At 42.5% G+C, this 23,130-nt stretch overlaps 1 protein-coding gene across 4 annotated transcripts in view; it reads right to left on the minus strand.

The window, feature by feature from the left end:
• Positions 1-798: 798 nt before the first annotated feature.
• Positions 799-23,130, minus strand: part of LOC140483348 (homeobox protein Meis1) — a 302,240-nt gene continuing 279,908 nt past the window's right edge. For 2 of the 4 annotated variants that reach the window (XM_072581548.1, XM_072581549.1), the window contains exons 11-13: positions 5,448-5,537; positions 5,008-5,103; positions 2,206-2,365 (exon numbers count right to left, since the gene is read on the minus strand). In XM_072581548.1, coding sequence (XP_072437649.1) covers positions 5,045-5,103; positions 5,448-5,537 — 149 coding nt within the window. In that variant the 3' untranslated portion in view covers positions 2,206-2,365; positions 5,008-5,044. Of the gene's footprint in view, positions 2,366-5,007; positions 5,104-5,447; positions 5,538-23,130 lie in introns of all 4 variants that reach the window. The other 2 variants (XM_072581546.1, XM_072581547.1) reach the window with 1 other exon arrangement.

Raw genomic sequence — 23,130 nt, forward strand, 5'->3', positions numbered from 1 at the left:
GAGATTGGCTCTATGGGATAGTACCAACATAGATATGATGGGCTGTATTGCCTGATTCTGCGTTGTAACCACTCTGTGATTCTGTTGGGTTGCCAGTACTTTCTGTTTCTACTTCAGAACCAAACGGTGAATCAAATACAATGTTCTCCTCAGCCCATCAGCCTGGGGAGGGGAGACATGCCAGGGAAGGGGAGTCTAGAATAGTGGGCAAAGGTTTAAGGCGAGAGGGGAAAGATTTAAAAGGGACCCAAACGGGCAACCTTTTCACACAGAGTTATGTGTGTATGTAATGTGCTGCCCGAGGAAGTGGTGGAGGTTGGCACAATTACAACATTGAAAAGGCATCTGATTGGGTACATGAATAGGAAGGGTTTAGACGGATTTGGGCCAAATGCTGGCAAACGGGACTGGACTAATGTATGATGGACGAGTTGGACTGAAGAGTCTGTTTCCATGCTGTATAGCTCTATGAAGAAGATGTGGGTGTCCCTAAAGTATCCAGAGAGCTGTGGTTGGTGGGTGTGTATCTCAACCCCACTTTGTTCAAAAACCCCACTTCCTTAAATAGGTTAGAGGGTCTCAATGCACCGTCCTCAGAGACAGAGAGACCCCTCTGAGCCCCAGAAATCAGCTTCACAGGACTTTACCCAGCCAGGGGAGTAAAGTGTGAAAGTTTTGACCTTCGGGTGGAGGATTGCTTTAGTGACTGAACCGCGCCCCCCTGTGAACACCTTCCCTGAGAAAAAAATAGGAATGACCAGTGGAGAGTAAAGAACGGCATTCCCCAAACAAATCAAGTCAGCATGGCAAAAATAATTTTTATTTTATATTCAGATTTCATGACCGCACACATCTTAAGGAAAACTACTACAACTGACTCAGTTATTTTACAATCCGAACCGTTTCTATCAGAATAAGACTGTGTGCGATTTTCACTTGCCCCTTACTTCCTCCGATAGCGAAAAAAAAACTGCTGTCCACAAGCATCTGTTCAAACCACGATGAAAGGCATTAACTCATCCCACTTAGTAAATCTTATGCATGCCAACTCATACCAAACTGCTACTTTTACAAAAAAAAATTGCAATAATACATTTAATTATTTCCAGTCCTTTTTTTTTCTCTCGTTTTTCTTTTGCACAAAAAAAGAGAATCGTTTTCTATTTACAAGGTATACATAAATTCTTCCGATTTGATCGCCTTAAAATGAATTACACGCAGGACGATGTTGCTGATGCTCTTTTGTTGTTGTTTGGAAAAGAAGGGACAAAGTAACAAAATCAAAACAAAGGGTGTAAACAGACTCGCGGAGACAGAGGGAAAAAATAACTCTTCAACCAGTCCTGGATGGTTTTAAATTGCATCTCACAGAATGTGGCGGATCCTGCATTGTTGGAACGGCCTCTCTCTTGTAAATTCCTGCTACCCCACTCTCCTTAACACACTGTCAGTAACAGCTGATTGATCCCTGTTGATAGCTGCAGCTTTCCCTTCCTACCCGATTTACATCTGTTCAGGTCAATTCAAATATGGTGAGTAAATGAATTGGACATGCAAATTCAAGCCCTAGGCTAGAGACTGCCGAGTTCGAATTCTGGGAAGGCAGTCTTCCGCCCCATATACTTTGTGTGTGTGTGTGTGAAAAATCATGACAATAACAGTTCTCAGTCATTTGCAGGACAATTGTAAGGCTGTGTTTGCACTAAGGAGGCTCATGGAGGAGGATTGGGGCCTTGGAAACAACACACATAGTGTGGAAGAAAGTTCACATAGTTATTTTTTAATCTATAAGAAACACCATATTATAGGGACAGTACAATACCATGTACAAGTTATAATTAAAAGTCTTCTCTCTCTCTCTCTCTCATCATCCTATGTGATTCTACAATAGCATTTAACAGAATGTCAAGTCCCCAGGAGTTGATGCTCACAAGACGTTGCCTGGTTTCAGGATCCCTGTGAAAGATGTTGTTTCAGATTGGTCCACAGCTGACGTGAAGAACATAGATCCCGTCTCACTGCTTTCTAATCAGTGTTTGATCGCAAGCCCACCATGGGTGCATGCTATTTCCCTTCAGCTATTGAGCATGGATGTCCATGACTTGTCCTCCCATTGTTGGGTCACCAGGGTTGAGCATTGTGGGGCTAGATGCTGACATTGACATCCCAGGATGGGCTGGTGGTCCTCCATGCAACATCATTGCTGGGTGGTGGGGGTGTCCAGGAATGTACGAATGCATGGGAGGTCCGTGTCGTAGTTGGGCAGGGTGAGGGGGCATCTGGGGAGGGGTGTAACTTGGCTGTCCCATGCTCATACCCATTGGACCTCCCTGTGATACATAATCTCCTGGCATACCTTGCAAACCTGCAAAAAAGCACATGGAAGCCTTTTAGTGAAACAGCGCTGGCTCATCACAACCCACCTGCAATATTAACACACAAACTACATCTCAGACAACGATGGAGGTATGCAAAACTTGTTGGAAAAATACCTTAATCAATGCACAATGCAAATATGTCCGACTACACTGTTTTTCTGCAAAACAATGGGCCACTTAAAACAACTCGGAAAAATGACAAGTCTCAAAAAATCTTTTCTGTTTCTTTAAGGGCAAACATGACCATGCAGAAAATACATATTGAGAGTAACATTTGTAGTGCGTTCCTCAGTTTGAATGAGTCCCCCATTATTATATGAAATGCCTGGCTCATTGATGCAGTTTCAAAATAAATTTTTAACTCTACCACCCCACTCTGAAAATAATGGAGAAATATTGGAACAACATACCCCCCTGTTGTTCAAAGACCATTGGGGGGTGGGGGAGGAGGGGGGGTCACAGCTATTTAAGGGAGACTTGAATCAGCAATCATTTTTATTGCTGAAAATGGTAAGGTTTCGAGCTAGGGAAAAGAAAGGGGGGGGGGGGGAGCGGGAATCATGACCTTGTGAAAAGGTCGAAAAAGTTCTGCTTAGTAATTGGAAGGTGGGTTCTTTAACAAAGGCCTTCCAGAGAGCCAGGGTGGGGGGGTGGGGGGAGCGAGTGCTGGGCAGGCAGAGTCGGGGTCACTGACCATGCCGAATAAACCATACCTGCAAGGCCTGATTGGCCATCGTCAGCAAATCAATAATGCTCATGAATTAAACCTCTCTCTGTGATCACTAATGTCTGAAAAGCGGAATTCAAATTCGGGGGAGGGGGGGGGGGCACCTTCAGCCGGGTTTGGATGGAAACAGAAAGAGAAATTAAGGCCTAAAACAATAGGCCTCCTGCTCTCTGTGGGTCTCTACATTCTGCATGGGTTGTCATGGTTGATGGGAACTGACAGGTGTATTGTTCCTAAGAGCTATAAGCTCTATAATCGTCAGGGATTGGAAAGCATGGCACTCTCGCTAAGTACGTTCAATTGGCTTCCCCTCCGAGTAATATGGCTCTATGACTGCTACATACACCTTGGATTCAGGTCTTCAGTATGAACAGCAAACGGCTGCTTAATCTAGCCTAAAGGAACAATTGTGAGCTAATGAAAATTGCTTATAAAATATACTGTACCCACAGCTCCATAATCAAATAAGCCGATAATATTTTTGTAATAACCTATTAATTTAATTGGTCATGAAGCATATAATACATCATTTAAATTTAATTGACCTAGAAACTAAGAAACAATATTTAAATTAGCCAAGCTCGGAATTTTCATTCTGAGGTAATAAGTCTATTGCATTCCTCAGCTCAATGGAATTTTTTTCACAGCTAATTGTCAGGCTGATCTTTGATTCCATGCGAAGCACATATCTAGAATTCGCTTGGCCTTGATATCATTAAAACGGGCATCACCACATGAGAGAGGACAATCAGAACAGAGTGCTTTCACTGCAGAAAACAAACTAGGAGGACATCAATTAGTGGCAACCCTTTAAGGAGCAGTGGCGGAAGGGAATGTGCCCTTCTCTTTATGTTGCCGTTGCTTGATGTGGTTTGGTGTTTAAACAGGACTGCTTACTCTGAGAATACACACACACCAAAATGGTTAGTTTAATTAAAACAAAAGGAGAATAATGCTCATTTATCATCAAGGGCAAGGGCAGCAGAACTCAGCAAGCTCACAGGCTTGGCTTTACTGGGCCCAACCATTCAGGATTGCATTAATGATCTCTATTTGTGATTACTCAAAAAGTCAAATCCATTTGTCACACTGCACGTGATGGCATATTTAATTTGGATGTGTGCAATTAGTCTTAGCTGAACTCCATACATTGCTGCAACCCCCTCCGTTTTGACTAGCTTTTCTTAAAAAATAAAATTCTGTCACCCAAAATAATGCTTTTACGAGTGGCTGGATCTTTTAAACAAAAAAAATTGTGATAAATCGTGGCCCTCATTGAATATGGAGGAATTGGTCTCAATTCGAATTATATTCAAAGCGCCTGTTTTCTTTTGCTGTAGGAACACTGTTCGATTGCCTTTTTGGTGTCTCCCAGGTTAGTGTATAAATGTAACTCATGCATCAACTGTGGCTAGACAGATTTATGACACTTTGGGGACATGCTCTTTCCTCTCCTCGCACTGCTGCAGACTGCTTACATTTTGCCAATCAGTCTGTTGCTATGGCGACACACTCCCCCCTCTGGCTGGTTCTTGTTTTTTTTTGTTATGTGGCTAACTCTGTGTTACTGTGCACAGTTGCAGATAACAGAATCAGGCACAAATGCTCCCCTAGATATGTACACATGTATGTATGTGCGTGTGTGTTGAGTGTGTGAGTGAGTGTGTGTCTGTGTGCATACACATATACAAACATGCACATTTTTCAATAGATTTTATGTCACTGACAGTGAAGTCAAGCATTCACAACTAGGAGAGAGAAAACAGATGGCCTAAGAACAGTTTGGAAAAAAAAAAGTGAATGCAGCATGAAGTTATGGGCAGGAACAGCAAAAAAAAATGTATGAAGGAAAAAAATCTCCTAGAACAAGATGTAAAAACAAAGTCCCTAATTGGTACTTACTTCCCCCTGGCTTTGCGATTGGTTACCTAGCTGAAGGTTACATGTAGTGCCATTGCCCCTCCATGCCTATATTCATGCCCAATCCACTCATAGGTCCTAGAAAGGAGATAAAAATCCAAGAAGATGCCAGAAAATGAGCAAAGTCAAAAAAAAACAGATAGTGCTAAAAAAGACCCTATTCTTTTGTTAAACACCAGGATCGTAGGGTCGAGCGGGGTAATTGGATCCTGCAACAGGAGTAATCATTTCTCCTCCTCTTTTTTTAAATCATTAGGTGCATAGAAGACAGGCAAGGCAAGGCAGGCAGTTTGAAGTGCAGCAAAAGATGAGGGTGATAATCCTGATGAGCACTCTGAATGGTGTGGGATGAAGATGTAAACACTGGTGAGCAATGAGAAGGGAGTATGAAGGAATACACGCTGTACGATGTGAACACCTACCAGGGGGCCGGATACCCATATGCTGCTGTCCGTCCATCACGAAACCGCCCATCGGCTGACCGTCTGGGTTGTAGGGTGCACCTTGGCTCACTGAGGATTAAGAACAAGTCTGGATGTCATTTTCTGTCGACAGCATTCAGGTCTGATTCAAACACTCGAACACCTTGCCTGACCAGGCTTCATAATACAAAGCATATGAACGGAGTTTCAACTCCACTGAGTCATTTCTCACACAACCATTTGAAAGAGGAATGAAAATACTTGCCTGACTGATGTAATCTGGCCGAGAGCACTTGACTGTATGCGCTCACTTTCATTTCAAATGCGAAACGGATTATTATTAACTTTTATTTTCATTAATTACTGCTTCGTACAGGTACTGGATACTTATGTTGGTGTAACAAGGAGAAAATGTTTCCTAAGCTGTTTGTGTTCTGCTAGCAATGGTGCTAACTCATTTGTATCTTGTACATTTCCCTATTTGCAATGAGTTTGCTCAGAAGCTGGTGTTAGCTAAAAACAAAATGGAAGATTCCTAAAGGTCTTTGACTTTGCTTTTTTTTTGGCAGAGTTACCAGTAATTACTTTAAGATTAGATACCACATCTGCTCCGTACTCTTTTGTGTGATATTTTTGCTATTATTTTATCTTCAGGAGCAGTCAGGAAACTTTGTGTTAGCCAGGACCCAGGAAGTGACCCTTTGCTTCTTGCAGTTGGAAAATCTGACACAGGATGGTAAAACCGGCCTTGGAAATTTCCTGTGGGTGCAGTTCCAGAACAATTAAAAAGAAAGTATCCTTTCTGTTCAGCAGGTGGATTTTTGATGCTTTCCGTGGAATCATCGCAAGATACAACACAGACAGGCAAAACTAGGCCAACCCTGCCTTTGACAGAGACATCCAATTAATTCCATTCTCCTACTCTTTCCACACAGCCCTCAACATTCTTCCCTTCAACTACTTATCCAAATTGCTTTTGAAAGTCAATCTGTTTCCATCACCAGCTCATTTCACGACACAACTTACTGCATTAAGAAAAAAATCAAGGTTTCCTTGGGTCACATTGCTTTCTTGTGCCAATTACCTGAAATCTATTTGTGCTGGTTGCTGATCATCTTGTCACCAGAGGCAGTATCTCCTTAAAGCCCCCATAATTTTGAAGATGGCTACTAAATCGTCCTTTGACCTTTGTCGAAGGACAACAAGCCCTGGCTTCTCCAGTGCCTGCACATCATTAAGGTCCCTCAGCCTTGGCACCATCTTTAGTAAATGCTGCCTGTGTCTTCCCTAAGGCTTGATCACCTTCGCAACGCATGGTGCACTGAATTGGACACAACACTACAGTCTAACTAGTGACTTCAAATGGCTTTGCCTTATATTTTTGCTTGTGCTTTCTCTCCTTTGTGATATGATTTTAAAGCACGATAGTTTGTTTTTCAAACAGAACTGTAGAGCTTCTTTGGTTTGCACAGTCTTCCCTGTCATCAGCTGCTTAAAGGACCAAAGGTCAATATGTAGTTCCAGCAGAGGTGCTAGACACTGTAGAAAAATGCCAAAAGTCTATGAGAACAATGGCTTCATTGTCCTTATTTTCAAATTGTGAAGCATCAGTTCTTTTTTATTAGAGATTAAAGATGCCTTGTAACGAAACCAGAAACACGATTATAAAGATCAAGGCTATGCCTTAGACACACAAAGCACGTGGAGCTAATCTGCACACATTCTGTCCAAGCTTCAAACTGTCCTGCTATTAAAACTGTTCAGCTGGAGAATTCCACTCCATGGAATTCCAAGGCCCCGGGTTAAAATGACTGCCATTTTAGACAAGAAGGTGGTTGAATGGTTTTGCCGTTAGATGGTTACAGTGGAGGTCACGGCCAAAGCTCAAGGCAAAATGACACTACATCACCTCTTAAATATCATCATGGCCATACTGATAATTCCTTTCTGAACCCAGTGGAGTGGGAGTTAGGTGCAGGAGATCATCATTGCTGCAATGCGGTTAAATGTTCATAAATGCCATATTAACCTAGTCCTTTTTTATTGCATTGTTCTGTTTCTCCCTGTGCCAGCCCTGTTAGACCATCTGTGTTTCAGAGGCCTAGCAAGGACACAATGCTCCACTGATATCACTCTCCAGCGAGCAGCTCAGAGACCTAGAACCGTGGCTCAGCCACGAATTTCCTTGCACCCTTCCATCCCCACCTGGGAGACGCCGCCACTCAACTCAGAGACGTCACACTCATCCGCTCAGAGACATCACATTCATCCACTCACCAACATTACACTCATCCACTCAGTAATGTCACACTCATCCGCTCAGAGATGTGTATGTCACATGCGCCTCATGTGCTAACCATGTGAGGGTGTGAACAGTTATTGGGTTAGGAACTTGTTGATCATAGTACAGCTGCTCATGGTTTAGCTGAAGGGTTCACGAAAACAAAAATCGAGGAAGTTTCAATGAACTAAGAATCTGCAACTACAACAAGGTCATGTGAGCAAAGAAATATGGGATCCCCTTCTAAATCTTTCATTTCTCTCTCTCTCTCTCCTTTCCTTTCTGACCTTCGTCAAAACCCATCTCTCTCACCTGTCCTTTTTCAGGCTCAGTGTCAAATTTTGTTTGATAATGCTCTTAAAAGTATCTTGAGGTGGTTTAGAAAGGTGCCAAACAAATGCAAAATCGTTTTGTGAAAGAATAAACAAAGACGCCCAATTATATAGCACTTTTAATAATCACCAACGTCACATGGTACTTTCCATCCAATGAACTGCTTCTGAAGTGCAGTCACTTGTTTTAGGGAAATCAGACCTCAATTCATGTGAAGCAAGCTCCCACATGCCAACATGAGAAAGACTCAATGACCTGTTTTTTCTAAGTAGTGTTGATTCAAGCAATAAACATTGACTTGAACACCAGGGATAAATCCTTGGATGCTGCCTGAACTGCTGTGCTCTGAACTGCTGTGCTCTTCCAACACCACTAATCCAGAATCCAGGGATAAATCGCCTGCTCTTTTGCAAAAGAGTGCTTTGGAGTTGTTAAAGCCCACCTGAGGCAACTTTGGACCTCACTTTATCAACTCAGACAATCGACAGTATTCCAGCAGGCAGCACTCATTCCCTGCCAGATTTTCAGTCAGATTCCTCTGTTCAATTTTACAAGTGGGGCATGAACCTGCACCCGTGTCAGAGACAAGATTAATATTCCACTTCCCACTCCACTTTCCAAAGTCTGATGATCAGTCGGCTATGGAGGGATTTTATTTTGCAAATTGTGCCCTGATTGTAACACATTAGTGGAGAGTGTGCCGTTGAATTCAGTGACAAGTGACTTGTTGTAACGAACGCTGGTGATGCCCTGACAAAAATGCTAAAGGTTAATAGCAAGGTTCGATATATAATGTTTGGTGGATAACTTTCCATGATTATTGTAACATGAAAAGTGCTTGAATATCCAAAAATATCATATTCAATGCATTTTTTTTTATGCTCAAAGGCAGATTTACCTTTGTTTGCAATATTTAATTAGATTGACACATATCTACATCATACATCAGAAAATGAACCATGTACATCATGAAACACTTTTAGTGTAAATCAGTCTTTTGAGCTATTGAAAGCTGGCAAGACAAGTGAAGACTCTATGGGCTGATGGACCTAATTCTGTGCTGCAAACCTCTAAGACTACTGGAATATTCCTTTTGACTAATAATAAATGATATGTACGAACAAAATACTGGAAATTATCAGCAGGTCTGTGGAGGCAGACAGAAACAACATCACTAACATTCCATTGCGACCCCTAAAATGTTAACTCCCACTGGTGTGTATTTCCAGCAGTTTCCACTTTTATTCTGCATTTTCAGCCCCCACAGTACTTTGTTTAATTGTATGTAAATAGGTAGATATGTGAACTGTAACAGTAGGCTAAATTAGACACATTTATTCTTTTGAATTCACTAATTAGAAAGGAACCCCGTTGTCCAGGTAAAGCGCCCAGAAGAGTTTGAATCTCATTTTGTTCCACATGCAATCAGTGCGCTGGTGGCAGCCCTTGACATGAGTTATGTTTTTCACAAAGCAAATGACACCTTTGTGCTAAATACTAAAAAATACAGGAATAGTGTAATGTTCTGACTGTGACTTACAAAGATGAGAATGCCCTTTTAATGAATTATGAAGTGCTAAATGACTTGACTATGCCCATTATCACACTGAGAACTGCATTAATGTTAAAGCAGAAAAGAAGGCATATTAGATGTATCCCTTGACAAGAGGCATAAGAAATATTGGAACTAAGTTGAGATAGACTGTCTCCAAACCACAGAATAATACAGTGCAGCACAAAAAGGAGCATATTCAGCTCATCGATTCTGCACTGGCTTTTTATGAACGTACAAATTAGAAGTAGAAATAGGCAATTTGACCCTTCCATCATGCTCTGCTTTTCAATAAGATTGTGACTGATCTGTCTGCGTTCTAAATTCCACATTCCCATCGAACATTGACAACCTTTCCAAGAATCAATCCAACACTGTCTTACAAATATTTGCTGACTTCCTCGACCACCACCACCACCATTTCCTGAGGGAGGGACTTCCAATACTGCACAGCCCTCTCAGAGGAAAAAAAACTCCCCCTCATCTCTGACTTAAAGGGTTCACCGCTCATTTTAAAATAGTGTCCCCTAGTTTCAGACTAATCCACAAGAGGAAACATCCTTTCCACATGCATCTTGTCAGGAGCATTCAGGATCTCATACACTTCAATCAAATCACCCCTTCACTCTCATGAACCCCGGTGAAAACAAGCCCAGATGTCCAACCTTTCCTCATAAGACAACCCACTCATTCCATGTCTCAATCTGGGTAACCACCTCTGAACCGCCTCCAACACATCTACATCCTTAGAAAGGAGACCCAAACTGCACAAATTGTTCATGATGTGATCTCACTAATGCCCTGTAAGATCCAATTATGTTTATTTCCTCTTGTAACAAAATATAACATCCCATCAACCTTCCAAATCACTTGCTGTAGTTGAATTCTAACTTTTTGTGATTCATGAACTAGAACACTTAGATTCCTCTGCACCTCAGAATTTTGCAGTCCTTTTCCATTTGAATTACAGTCTGATATTTTATCCTTTCTGCCAAACTGAATGACTTCACATATACTGTCAAAGCTTTGTCCATTTACTTAAGCAATCTATTACTGTCCTCACCTTTGCTGTAGCATCTTCACAACATGTTTTCTGACCCACCTTTGTGTCATCTGCAAATTGTGTCATCATGCCTTCAATCTCCTCATTTAAGTCAGTCATATACACTGTAAAAGTTTGAGGGCTCAGCCCAGACCCCCATGGGAACCCACTCACCATCTCTTAGCAATCAGAAGACGACCCATTTGTGCACAGTCCCCGCTTTTCTGCCAGCTAGCCAATTGTCTAAACACGTTGGTATAGTATACTCTACATCACGACATCCAGCTTTGCAGAACAACATTCTGAGAGTGTAAATACATCAATGACAATTCCCCTTTCACAAAACCCTTGTTGATTTGTCCTGATTACCTTGGGTTTTTGACTTCTTATAACATCCTAACAGGATTAAACAGGATAAATGCAGGAAGGATATTCTCAATGACTAGCGAGGCCAGAACCAGGGGTCCATTTTAAGGTCACGGAACAGGCCATTTCGGACTGTGATGAGGAGAAATGTCTTCACCCAGAGAGTGGGGAGCCTGTGGAATTTGCTGCCACAGAAAGACCAGAACATTGAGTGTTTTCAAGAAGGAGTTAGATATAGATCTTATGGCTAAAGAATCCAATGATATGGGGAGAAAGTAGCAACAGGAACTGAGCTAGATGATCTACCATGATCTTGTTTAATGAGGGAGGAAATTCAAGGGGCTGAACAGCCTACTCCTGCTCCTATTTTCTACGTTTCCATGTTTTTCCAAGTGCCCAGTTATAATCGCCTCGGTGGTTGATTCTAACACCTTTCCCATGACAGATGTCAAACTAACTGGGCTATAGTTTCCTGTTTTCTGCCTCACTCCCTCTTCGAACAGAGGGGTTATTTTTGCTACTTTCCAGTTCGATGGAACCTTTCCAGAATCAAATGAATTTTGTAATATTAGTATTAGCATTAACATTAATTATTTGTAAACAGTTGTAATATCAACATTAATATTAACACCAATGCACCTACCACCTCATTAGCAATCTCCTTTAAGACTCTTAGATGGAGGCCATCTGGACTCAGAGATTTACATTCCACACCTCCATCACTTTGCTTTGTGCTGCTGACTATAGTTTCATAAGCTCCTCTCTTCCTTCCCCCTCATTTGCTGTTTGAATCGGGAAAGTTTCTCAATTCTCTATCGACAAAGGTTGTTAAAGGGCCCTGTGGCGTCTGGGAGATCTGGGCCTATATTACCAGAGCCTGTGTCCACCCCCTAAAAAGCTAAGTTTGTTCTATTCGCCTGTGGGTTATGGGTGTCACTGGCTGGGCCCAGCATTTACTGCCCGTCCCTAGTTGCCCCTTGAGACGATGGGGGCTGAGTTGTCTTCTGAAACTGCTGGGGTCCATGCGCAGTAGGGAGACTGATATTGCCATTAGGGAGAGTGTTCCAGGATTTTGACCCAGTGACAGTGAAGGAACAGTGATGTTTTCAACTCAAGAAAAGGTCTTTCTTCGCCGTAAGAGTAATGAATGTGTGAAATTCTTACCCACAGAGGGTTGTCAAAGCTGGGTCATTATGTATATTCAAGCCTAAGGGAGACAGATTTTTAATCAGGAAGGGATTGGAGGGTAATGTGGAAAAGGGAAGAAAATGGAGTTGTGGATTGTCAGATCAGCTACTTTCTCACGGAATGGTAGAGCAGACCTGATAGGCCAAAGGGTCTACTTCTGCTCCATTGTGTAATGGTCTATGCCAAGTCTCCTTCTGCGTTTTCTTTTCACAGGAGAATTTTGAGAACTATTAATTTCCCCTTATGATGTGATGGGATGGTCCATACACGTTCGTACAGCCGGGAATGCTAACCTATGGGGTTATCTCATCAGGCTAGTTATCCAAAGGACTGGACTGATGCTCTTGATGCAGCAGTTCAAAACCCATTAGGAGAACTTAAATTAAATTTTGGAATAAATCTGGATTAAAAATCTTGTACCAGCAAATAGTGGCCATGAAAATACCAGGTTGTTATTTAAAACCCCATCTGGTTCACTATTACCATTGCTACCTGGTCTGGCCTACATGTAACTCCTGACCCATGGTATTGTGATTGGCTCTTAACTGCTCTCTGGGTTAAGGGCAATCAGAAATTGACAACAAAAGCTGACCTTGCTCTCAGATCCCTGAATGGATAAGGGATCATTGTGGTGATACAATGATCTCCCACAGGAGAGGGTAACTCCTATCTTACAGTCTTGTCTCCTCTCTTTAAAAATATCCCCACAAAAAGGACACAATCTCAAAAGTGGGATGGAAAGATGTGTGTTCAGCAGGGCTGTTCAGAGTAGTGAAACCATTTGATTACCCACACTCTGAATGAATGCTGGAACACACTCAAATGGTCTCCTCTTGTTTTTAACATCAAGCCAATTCCAAAGTCGATACAGAGTCATAGAGATATACAGCTTAGAAACAGATCCTTCGGCCCAAATCGTCCATGCCAACCAGATATCCTAAATTAATCTAATCCTACTTGCCAGCATTTGGCCCATATCCCTCTAAACCCTTCCTATTCTTATATCTATCCAGAAGCCTTTTAAATGCTGCAAATGTGTCAGCCTCTAACACTTCCTCTGGCAGCTCTTTCATGCATGCACCACCCTCTGCATGAAATTTGGTGGACAGTGATAAGAAATGGATACAAATCGTATTTATATAACCCCTTATATGTCTGAAGGATTTAATTTCCAGCCAATTCCACAGGTGGATGTAACCCCAGTGTCACTACTTGACCAAGACAAATGTATTCACTTTTGACTGGGGTATGGACATAGTTTATATCTGGTCTATGCGCTAACTCAGTCAAACAGATGAGCTATCAGAACAAGGCAAACAGGATTTCTTACGAAAGAAACAAAGGCTAGGCTTGAATACAGGCCTAGATTTGAAATGTCATCGGTTTGCAGTAGGGAGTCTCACTGTTTATTAAGCATACCATTGTAATAATTCTTCTACCTTTACAATGGTCCCCATTCTCCCTTTAAAGAACCCAAAATGATTGATGCCTAAAATAAAACAAAGAAGTGTGGATACTAGAAATCTGAAACAAAACCAGGAAGTGTTCAAGAAACTCAGCAGATCTGGTAGCACCTGTAGAGGGAAATCAGAGTTAATGTTTCAGGTCCAGTGACCCATCTTTGGCACTGGACCCAAAATGTTAACTCTACTTTCTCCCCACAGGTGCTGCCAGACCTGCTGAGTTTTTCCAGCAATTCCTGTTTTTGCATTGTTGATTAGTGCTCTCTGGTTAATCTAAAAAATGCTTTCCTTTTTAATGTCTACCGCCCCCACTAAGAAAATAAACGTTGAGCAGAGATGAGTGCAAACTGACCGAAATAAAATGGCTCATACTCTGTAACCCTTGGCCCAAACATTTCTGCTGCTGGATTGCCATATTATAATAGCTCTAAGTAGGAGGTGGGAGACTAAAATTTGCAGACAGAAACTCTTGACAGCAATGTATTCTCTTGTTTGTGGTACTGTTCCTTGAAGCAATCTTTATGCTCCAGAATACAGGCCAGGTGGAGGTTAATGTGCCGCTGCAAAGCTAGCTATTCAGGCAACAGTCTTAACGCAGATTTTTTTAAAAAGTTGTGAGCGTGCAGCAACATCTCTGGATTTTAAAACAGTTGCACCCAGAGGTCAGAGGTCAAACGAATGAAAATGGAAGTTCACCGAGCTCCAAAAAAAAGGAATTTCCGAGGGATTACAGCCAGGCCCCAGACTCTGGTGCTTTCAAAAAGGAAATACAGAAAATGGAGTTGGGGGAGGGGGAGTTGGGGGAATGGGAGTTGGGGGAGGGGGAGTTGGGGGAATGGGAGTTGGGGGAGGGGGAGTTGGGGGAATGGGAGTTGGGGGAGGGGGAGTTGGGGGAATGGGTTCCCGACAGTGATCAACCTGATTGAAATTCAGACTGGGACAAATCTGGTTTCCATCGTGTGAACCCAATTATCAAGTTAAAACAAAAACGTTGTTCTCCCCTCCCCCAGCTCTGACCTGACCTGCCCTGGCACTAAAGATGTAATGACACAGCTTGCAGCCAGAGACGTTAATGGAGGAGAACATGCCCTTTAGGACCACGTTTGGGTCCAGAATCCTGCAGAATACTCAGTCTGTTTTGGGTAAGATGTAAAGCCACTGGTTCTATTAACATTTGCGAAAGTTAAATTCTTGCTTAGGCACATAGAAACACACACATACAAAAATCATATTTACATAACCCTCTCCTGTGTTCTGAAGGGTTTGATTCCCAGCCAGTTAAGTATTTTTAAAGTGTAGTTACTTACTCCTACCTCATGATGAAATTAAACAAGTACCCCATGCACAGCAAGCTCCCACAAACAGTACTGAGACTAATGGGCGGATGATCTGATTTAGTGATGTTGGTAGATGGATCAATGATGTATAGGGACACTTTCCCAGCTCTGATTTCCAGCACAGCATCAGAATCAGAAGTCACGCCACACTAGGTTATAAGTCCAACAGGTTTATTTGAAATCACAAGCTTTCAGAGTGTAGCCCCTTCATCAAGTATCAGAGCATCAGAACAGGCAGACAGAGCTCTTGGTTTAATAGGTTCCTCTGAAACAGTGCAGCACACCCTCACTATCACACTTCTGTCTTTCCGGTGGAATGACTAACTCAGGACTAACACACACCAGGAGGCTGACTGATCAGCACCATTGATGGAATTTCCCATGCATTTATACACAGTCCTATTCGGGTAAGAGGGTTGGTGACACGTTCCTATTTTGTATTCCTTGTCACTGTTCTACAATGAGCTGATGGAAGCTCATTAGGCTGCCGGCCACAGCTTACTAATTTGAATAGAATTTAAATACATTTTTTTTAAACACAGCTCCCAGTGGGATAATATCAATTTAGTGAATGGATGCAAGTTGGGCTCAATTGAGTTTGACATCGTGCCCATTTATGTGTCACTAAGGGAAAGCTGGCCTGACCCAAGATGTTAGGAATTAGGATTTATGAGCTTGGAATTTTACTGTCAAATCTGGAGATTGCCACACAGGATTTTCTTTCCTTCTTGCCTTTGCTGTTTCTCATGTTTTGCATTCGATCATTCTTCGCCAAGATCCTGAATCTTTCCAAGAACCGCACACTAATCGTCCATTCTGTCATCAGAGACCCGCCTTAGTCAGTACTCAAACAGGCCATTTGGCCGAATACTCACTGCTGGCGTTTCTTCTCTGCTCAAGTCTCCTTCCAGTTCTGAGGAAGGGTCACTGGACCCGAAATGTTAACTCTTGATTTCACTCCACTGATGCTGCCAGCTGCTGAGCTTTTCCAGTCATTTTCAGTTTTGCTTCTGACTTTCATCATCTGCAGTCCTTTCAGTTTTTATTTAATATTGTCCTCCTAGATTTTCTTGTCTAAAATCGACCATCGTGACAATCCATTGCCTCCTCATTCAAACCCAGCCGAGCTTCCTCTTAAATGTACGAGAGGGGACAGAACAGGGTGACACAGCTAGGGCAAGAGCAAAAGGAAAGGACATAAAAGGCAGGAGTGACCACTCCTCCCTTAACAAAAGTACTGAGAGAGGGGCTATCAAAGAATTTAATATTGGGAAAGTAGGGGGACAAGCTGGAACCAACTAAAGGTTTTTCTCTTGCACACAGAATCCAAACTCAATGGGTTATATTTACAAAACAAGTAAAAACACAAGGGACACAGGGAATGCATGATGCACATGTTTTTCCTAAAAGAGTGCTAAGTGTGTAAAACAGATGATCTGCATAGAACAAGAAACTTGGCTGGGTTTCAAGAAAGGAGTGGATAAGTTTATCTTAATCTCCAAATGGGACTTTGGGTTATTCAGAGATACACTGAAGGGACATTGAGGATAGGAGGGTGCTCGATGGGCTGAACCTTTTCTTCAATCTGAAGCTGCTACAATAAGAAAGGGCAAATTGGATGCTTGCTTTCAAATTTGCTCCAACAAGAAACTGAGAGACGTGATAAGGGCAAGGCTGTTAATAAAGTCACAGAGATGTACAGCATGGAAACAGACCCTTTGGTCCAACTCATCCATGCCGACCAGATACCCTCACCTAATTTACTCCCATTTGCCAGCACCTGACCCATATCCTTCTAAACCCTTCCTATTCATATACACACCCAGATACCTTTCAAATATTATTATTGCACTGGTCCCCACCACCTCCTCTGGCAGCTCATTCCATACATGCACCATCCTCTGCATGAAAATGTTGCCCCTTGGGTCCCTTTTAAATCTTTCTCCTCTCACCTTAAACCTATGCCCCTCTAGTTTGGGGCATCCCTACAGTGGGGACAAAAGTCCTTGTTTATTTAGCCTATCCATACCCCTTATGATTTAAAAAAACTTCTATAAGGTCACCCTTCAGCCTCCGACGCTGCAGGGAAAACAGCCCCAGCCTGTTCAACTTCTCATAAGTCATTAAAGATGGGAGGACAGGTAGAGTGATCTGTTAGTAAAGCATAGTACCCGAGACTTCATTAAAAGGGTCACAGACTAAAAGAACAGGGAGATTATGATGAACTCCTATAAGGCACTGGTTAGCCCTCAGCTGGAGGTCTGTGTACAATGTTGGTGCTACATTATGGGAAGGATGGGAATGCAGTACACAGAGTGCTGGAGAAATTTTGCAAATGGGTTCCAGGGATGTGATCCTCCAGTTCTGTCAAAAATCTGGAGGGGACTATTTTCCTTGAAGATGAGTAGGCTAAGGGGGGATTTGATAGACATTTCCAAAATCATAAAGGGTCTAGACAACATAGATTGGGAGAAACTGTTCCCACTTGGAAATGGATCAAAACCCAGAGGGCATAGTCTTAAAGAGTTTTGCAGAAGCAGCACATGATGTGAGAAAAACAACTATTCTTGTAGTGAGGAGCTGGTGTCTGGAATACACTCCCTGGAAATGTGGTGGAGGCAGGTTCAACTGAGGCATTCAAGAGGGAATTGGATGGTGATTCAAATGAAAATAGTTTGCAGAGTTATAGGGAAAAGATAGGAGATTGGCACCGAGTTGAAATGCTCAGAGGTAGTGCAGACACAATGGGCCGAGTAGCCTCATTCTGCATGGTGATGATTTTGTGAGTGTGTCACTCTTGGTTTGTTAACATGAAACCCTGCAATCCAAGGCAGACTCTCGATTTGGCTTTTGCTCAAAATGTTGGCACCACAACAGAACCAGGCTCAGCTTTCTCAGGTACTGGATTAGTGGTGCTGGAAGAGCACAGCAGTTCAGGCAGCATCCAACGAGCAGCGAAATCGACGTTTTGGGCAAAAGCCCTTCATCTGCTTTATTCCTGATGAAGGGCTTTTGCCCGAAACGCCGATTTCGCTGCTCGTTGGATGCTGCCTGAACTGCTGTGCTCTTCCAGCACCACTAATCCAGTATTTGGTTTTCAGCATCTGCAGTCATTGTTTTTACCTTCAGCTTTCTCAGGGCACAGGCAAAACAAAACCTGCATCCTTCTACAATGGGGCAACAGACTTGGATGTCCAATGCTATACAGCGGCCACACCCACATCCCCACCTCTAGTGCTGGGTGTTTGATGGGTTCATGCAGCTTTCTGGAGCCCAAGGTGCCACACTGTGTCATCCTTCTCAGTGACGAGGGAGAGGTAGTACAATCGATCTCGCTGTTTCAGGTTTAGCAAGGAGAATTTGGGCATGTTTTGACTCCTCTCTGGCATTACTCACTCCCTGACAGATATGCAAATAAGTGATCTTGGCTGCTCACAATTGTAGGTCCTCACAATTAATCCTTGCAAATAATTCCAGAGCAGGAGGTCATTTAGTCCAGCGTGTCTGCACTGGCTCTCCAACTAGCATTATGACTTTGTGCCATTGGCCTGCCTCTTCTCCATACCCTGCACATTATTTCAATCTGAGTTACTAAAAATGCCCCAATTGCTTCTACCTCCAGCACACTTCCAGGAAATGCACACATCACCAATCACTCATCACGTAGAAAGGATTTTTCTCACCTTGTATTTGCTTCTTTTGCAAATTACTTTAAAATTCAGGAGCTGGAGTAGGCCATTCAGCCCTCTGAGCCTGCTCCCCCATTCAATATGATCATGGTTGATTATCCAACTCAGTCTCCTGCTCCTACATTCTCCTCTCTTCCTCCCTTTAGTTCTATGAGCTGTATTGGCATCTTTCTTGAAAGTTTTCAATGCTTTGGCCTCAATTTTCTCCTGTGGCAGAGAATTGCACAGGCTCCCCACTCTCTGGGTGAAGACATTCTCCTCATCTCAGTCCTAAATGGCCTATCCCTTTTCCTTAGTCCGTGACCCCAATCCTGGATTCCCTGGTCATTGGGAACATCCCTCTGTAGAAATCTATAGAAATCTTTAAATCTGTGCCCACTCATTCTTGAATCTTTGACAAGCAGAAGTTCTGGTCAGTTTCTCTTTTTTACATTCATGGGATGTGGGCATCATCAGCAAAGTGAGCATTTCGTGCCCCCATCTCTAATTGCCCCTGATCTTATTGACTTGGTCAGGCTCTTTGAGAGGGCAGTTCAGAGTCAACCACATCGCTGTGGGTCTGGAGTCACATGTAGGCCAGCCCAGGTAAGGATGGCAGTTTCCTTCCTTAAAGAGCAGAACAGTTGGCGATGGGTTCACAGTGAGATACATTTTAAATTTATTAATTTTATTGTATTCCATCAGCTGCCATAGTGAGATTCGAAACCACATTCTCAGAGCATTAGCCTGGACATCTGGATTAATAGTCTAGACGAAGAACATGGAACAGACCCCATGGGTCCATAACTGTGCAAAGAATGAACACTGGTGAAGGATAGAGGGAGCAAGGAGACTAATCAGAAATGATCATCTTTCAATGTAATTTCTGTGAATCTCTCTACCTCAGGCATTGAGTCTACAATAACAGGCAGAGCTACTTGATATGATTAAGGAACAGAGGTGTATTAATACACAGGTTCACCAAGGAGGGCAGCAACAAGAGAATTCCCTTTTACGCAGTGACTTGTTGCGATTAGGAGTGCACTGTCTGAAAAGATGGTGGAATCAAATTCAACTAGAACTTGCAAAAAAAATTTACTGAAATAATTGAAAGGAAAATTTCTGCAGGATAAATGGGGCTTAATTGAATAGCACTATCAAAGACTCGTATTTATCTAAGCGGCCGAATGGGCATTTTCTGTCTTGCATGATTCGATAATTCCACCTTTTCTACCTTCTGTAGAATAATCTACAAGGACATTTGTAATGTGCTATCAATTGTAGGAATAATCACCATTGGCCCTCAACCACTATGCAAAAGTGAGAACTGCAGATGCTGGAAACCAGAGTTTAGATCAGAGTGGTGCTGGAAAAGCACAGCACGTCAGGGAGCATCAGAGGAGCAGGATAATCGATGTTTTGGGCAAAAGCCCTTCATCAGGAATAGAGGATTCCCTTCTATTCCTGATGAAGGGCTTTTGCCCGAAACGTCAATTTTCCTGCGCTTCGGATGCTCCCCAACCACTATGCCAACAAATAAGACCACAAGACCATAGGAAATAGGAATGAGAGAAGGCTATTTGGCCCCTTGAGTCTCTTCCAGCATTCAATAGGATCATGGCTGCTCACATCCACTTTCCTGCCCTTTCCCCAGTGCTCTAGATTCCCCGACTGATCAAGAATCTATCTAACTTAGCTCTAAATATACACAGGATTCTGCCCCTACAGCTCTCTTTGGCAATGAGTTCCAAAGACACATAACCCTTGGAGAGAAGAAACTCCTCCCCATCTCAGTCTGAAATTGGGGCCCCTTTATTCTGAGACTATATCCTCGGGTCCTGGACTCTCCCTAGAGGGGGAACATCCTCTCAGCACTGACCCTGTCAAACTCCTTAGGAATCCTATACATGTGTCAGGCACATGTAGAAGGCAACATCATGTGGACTGAATCACGACATCATCCACTATTGTGTTAAGGAGGGAAAATCCTGTTCCAATTTACAACTTATAGAGCCCTCAGAAACACCAGCTGCTAAAGTTCGTCCAAACTGCTGAGTTTCCCAAAATACAAGGGCTTGCTTAAATGTACTCAGGAAGACATCAGTACATGCACTGACGATGGTATACTTCACCTAGGTGACATCTTGCTCAACAAACGTAATGAATAATTTGTAATCCCTACACCCCCCAACCCACCACAAAGTGCAGGTGTTAGATGGTTTCATTGTGATCAGACAGCCACCACAGTAAATAGTTTCGACTAAAAAGCCCAAACTTCACTCATACAAAACCCACTCAATTCTTGGGCTGCATCATTTTGCATTGAACAGAGAACAATACTGCATAGGAACAGGCCCTTTGGCCCACAATGTTGTGCTGAACATGACACCAAACTAAACTGCTCCCTTCTGCCTACCCTTGGCCCATAGCCCTCCACTCCTTCCATAGCCATGTGCTTATCTAAAAGTCCCTTCAATACCCCCTTTCTATCTGCTTCCACCACCAACCCTGGCAGCGCATTCCACACTCTTACTACTCTTTGTGTAAAAACTTCCCCCTCTGAACTCTTTGAACTTTCCCCCCTTTCACCTTAAATGCATGCTCCCTAGTTTTAGACATTTCAACTCTGGGAAAAAGATTCTGACTCTCAACCCTATCAATGTATCTCACAATTTTACAGACTTCTATCAAGTCTCTGCTACTCCAGAGAAAACAACCCAAGTTTTTCCAGGCCCTCCTTATAGCCCACACCCTCTAATCCCAGCAGCATCCTGGTAAACCTTCTCTGCACCCTCTCCAAAACCTCCACATCCTTCCTTTAATGTGACAACCAGAACTGAACGTAATACTCCAAGGATGGCCTCAGCAAAGTCTTACAAAATTGCAAGTCTTATAAACAGGCAATTATTTCTGCTGCTTTATTTTGGTTACAAACGGCATCGTTCGAGTGGGTATGTGAAAAAAACTTGGTTTCTGCATTTGAAAACGACAGACTACAAGGTGCAATAAAAATTCCAATTATTTTACATAATGACTGAGTCTCCAATGAGTTGCAGTCATGCTGCCCATTGTGTATTATGTAATTCTGCATGCTGTTTATGCGATTTGAGGAGATAGTGGTGGTGTCTGACTGATGAACTAAGTGGTGAACTAGTTGATTATGATTCAAGAGGATTTCTGTCTTCATCCACAAATAACTCGGGCAATGTCTTAATCAGTGCTAACAGTGCCATGTGTTGAAAATGCTATGGGGCAGGAAACAGAGGTAGTGCCAGCAGGCAATGGTGCAGAGTTTATAGAGTAGCAGCTGATATTATTGACAGTCAAATGCTTCAGTGCTTTTACTGTGTGAGGGATTGCTGAACGTCATCATCTCCCAGTGCCTACTGCTCTGTCCAAATCTAGAATATGTAGAACCAACATGGTCATTGTAAAGATGAGAGACTTAACAAACAATCCTGGTCTTTTTCAATATATAATTTCAGTTACATCACACTGTAAACTTTTGCTATAAATTCTCTGTCCTACAATCTTATACTCCACAACCACCTGAAGGAGCAGCGCACCGAAAGCTAGTGCTTCCAAATAAACCTGTTGGACTCTAACCTGGTGTTATGTGATTTTTAACCCAGAATATCGAACTTCCTTATTTCTTCTTTTATTTCTTTATTTTCTAATTTTCTTTCTCTAAGAATTTGTACCGAAGGATCTGTACCTTAGGTGTTGCTGTAAGTTGTGACTTGTCACAGTGTTCATTTGAGTATGTGACAATAATTCTAATTCTTCGATACAAAAGCAGAATTTGCTGGAAAAGCTCAGCAAGCCTGGCCGCGCTGTGGAGAGAAATCAGAGTTAACGTTTCAGCTCCAGTGACCCTTCCTCAGCACTGGATCTGAAGCGTGAACTCTGATTTCTTTCCACAGATGCTGCCAGACCTGCTGAGCTTTTCCAGCAATTTCTGTTTTTGTTTCTGATTTCCAACATCCACAGTTCTTTTGGTTTTAATCTAATTCTTTGATAACTGCTTTATAAGTATTCTCTTAATGAATTAAAAACAGTCCTTATCACTTACTTTTTTTGCATTTACAATAATAATGGCAGCAGCAACCATTCCTCTGACAATCATGTCTACAACCTCTGTTAAAGTGACTGCTACTTCAAGTCTGAGATCTCCCTTTCAAGTCCACATCAAACCTGGCTGTCTGCACACCAGATATCTGCTAACTTCTCTGATCATTCTGCCTATTTGATCCTTTTAAAAACTCAGACGCAGACACAACACTCAAACCAGTCACTCAACAACAATAACTTGAATTTCTACCATAAAATATCCCTGGGCAATTCACAGGAGACACCAACACGCTCAATTCGACACTGAAAGCACAAAGATGATATTACAGTAACTGATCAAAAAAACCCAAGTCATGAGGGAAGGGCTAGAAGAGAGGCAGCA

Source organism: Chiloscyllium punctatum, chromosome 11 (genome assembly GCF_047496795.1).
Source record: "Chiloscyllium punctatum isolate Juve2018m chromosome 11, sChiPun1.3, whole genome shotgun sequence".
NCBI classification, from domain to species: Eukaryota; Metazoa; Chordata; class Chondrichthyes; order Orectolobiformes; family Hemiscylliidae; genus Chiloscyllium; species Chiloscyllium punctatum.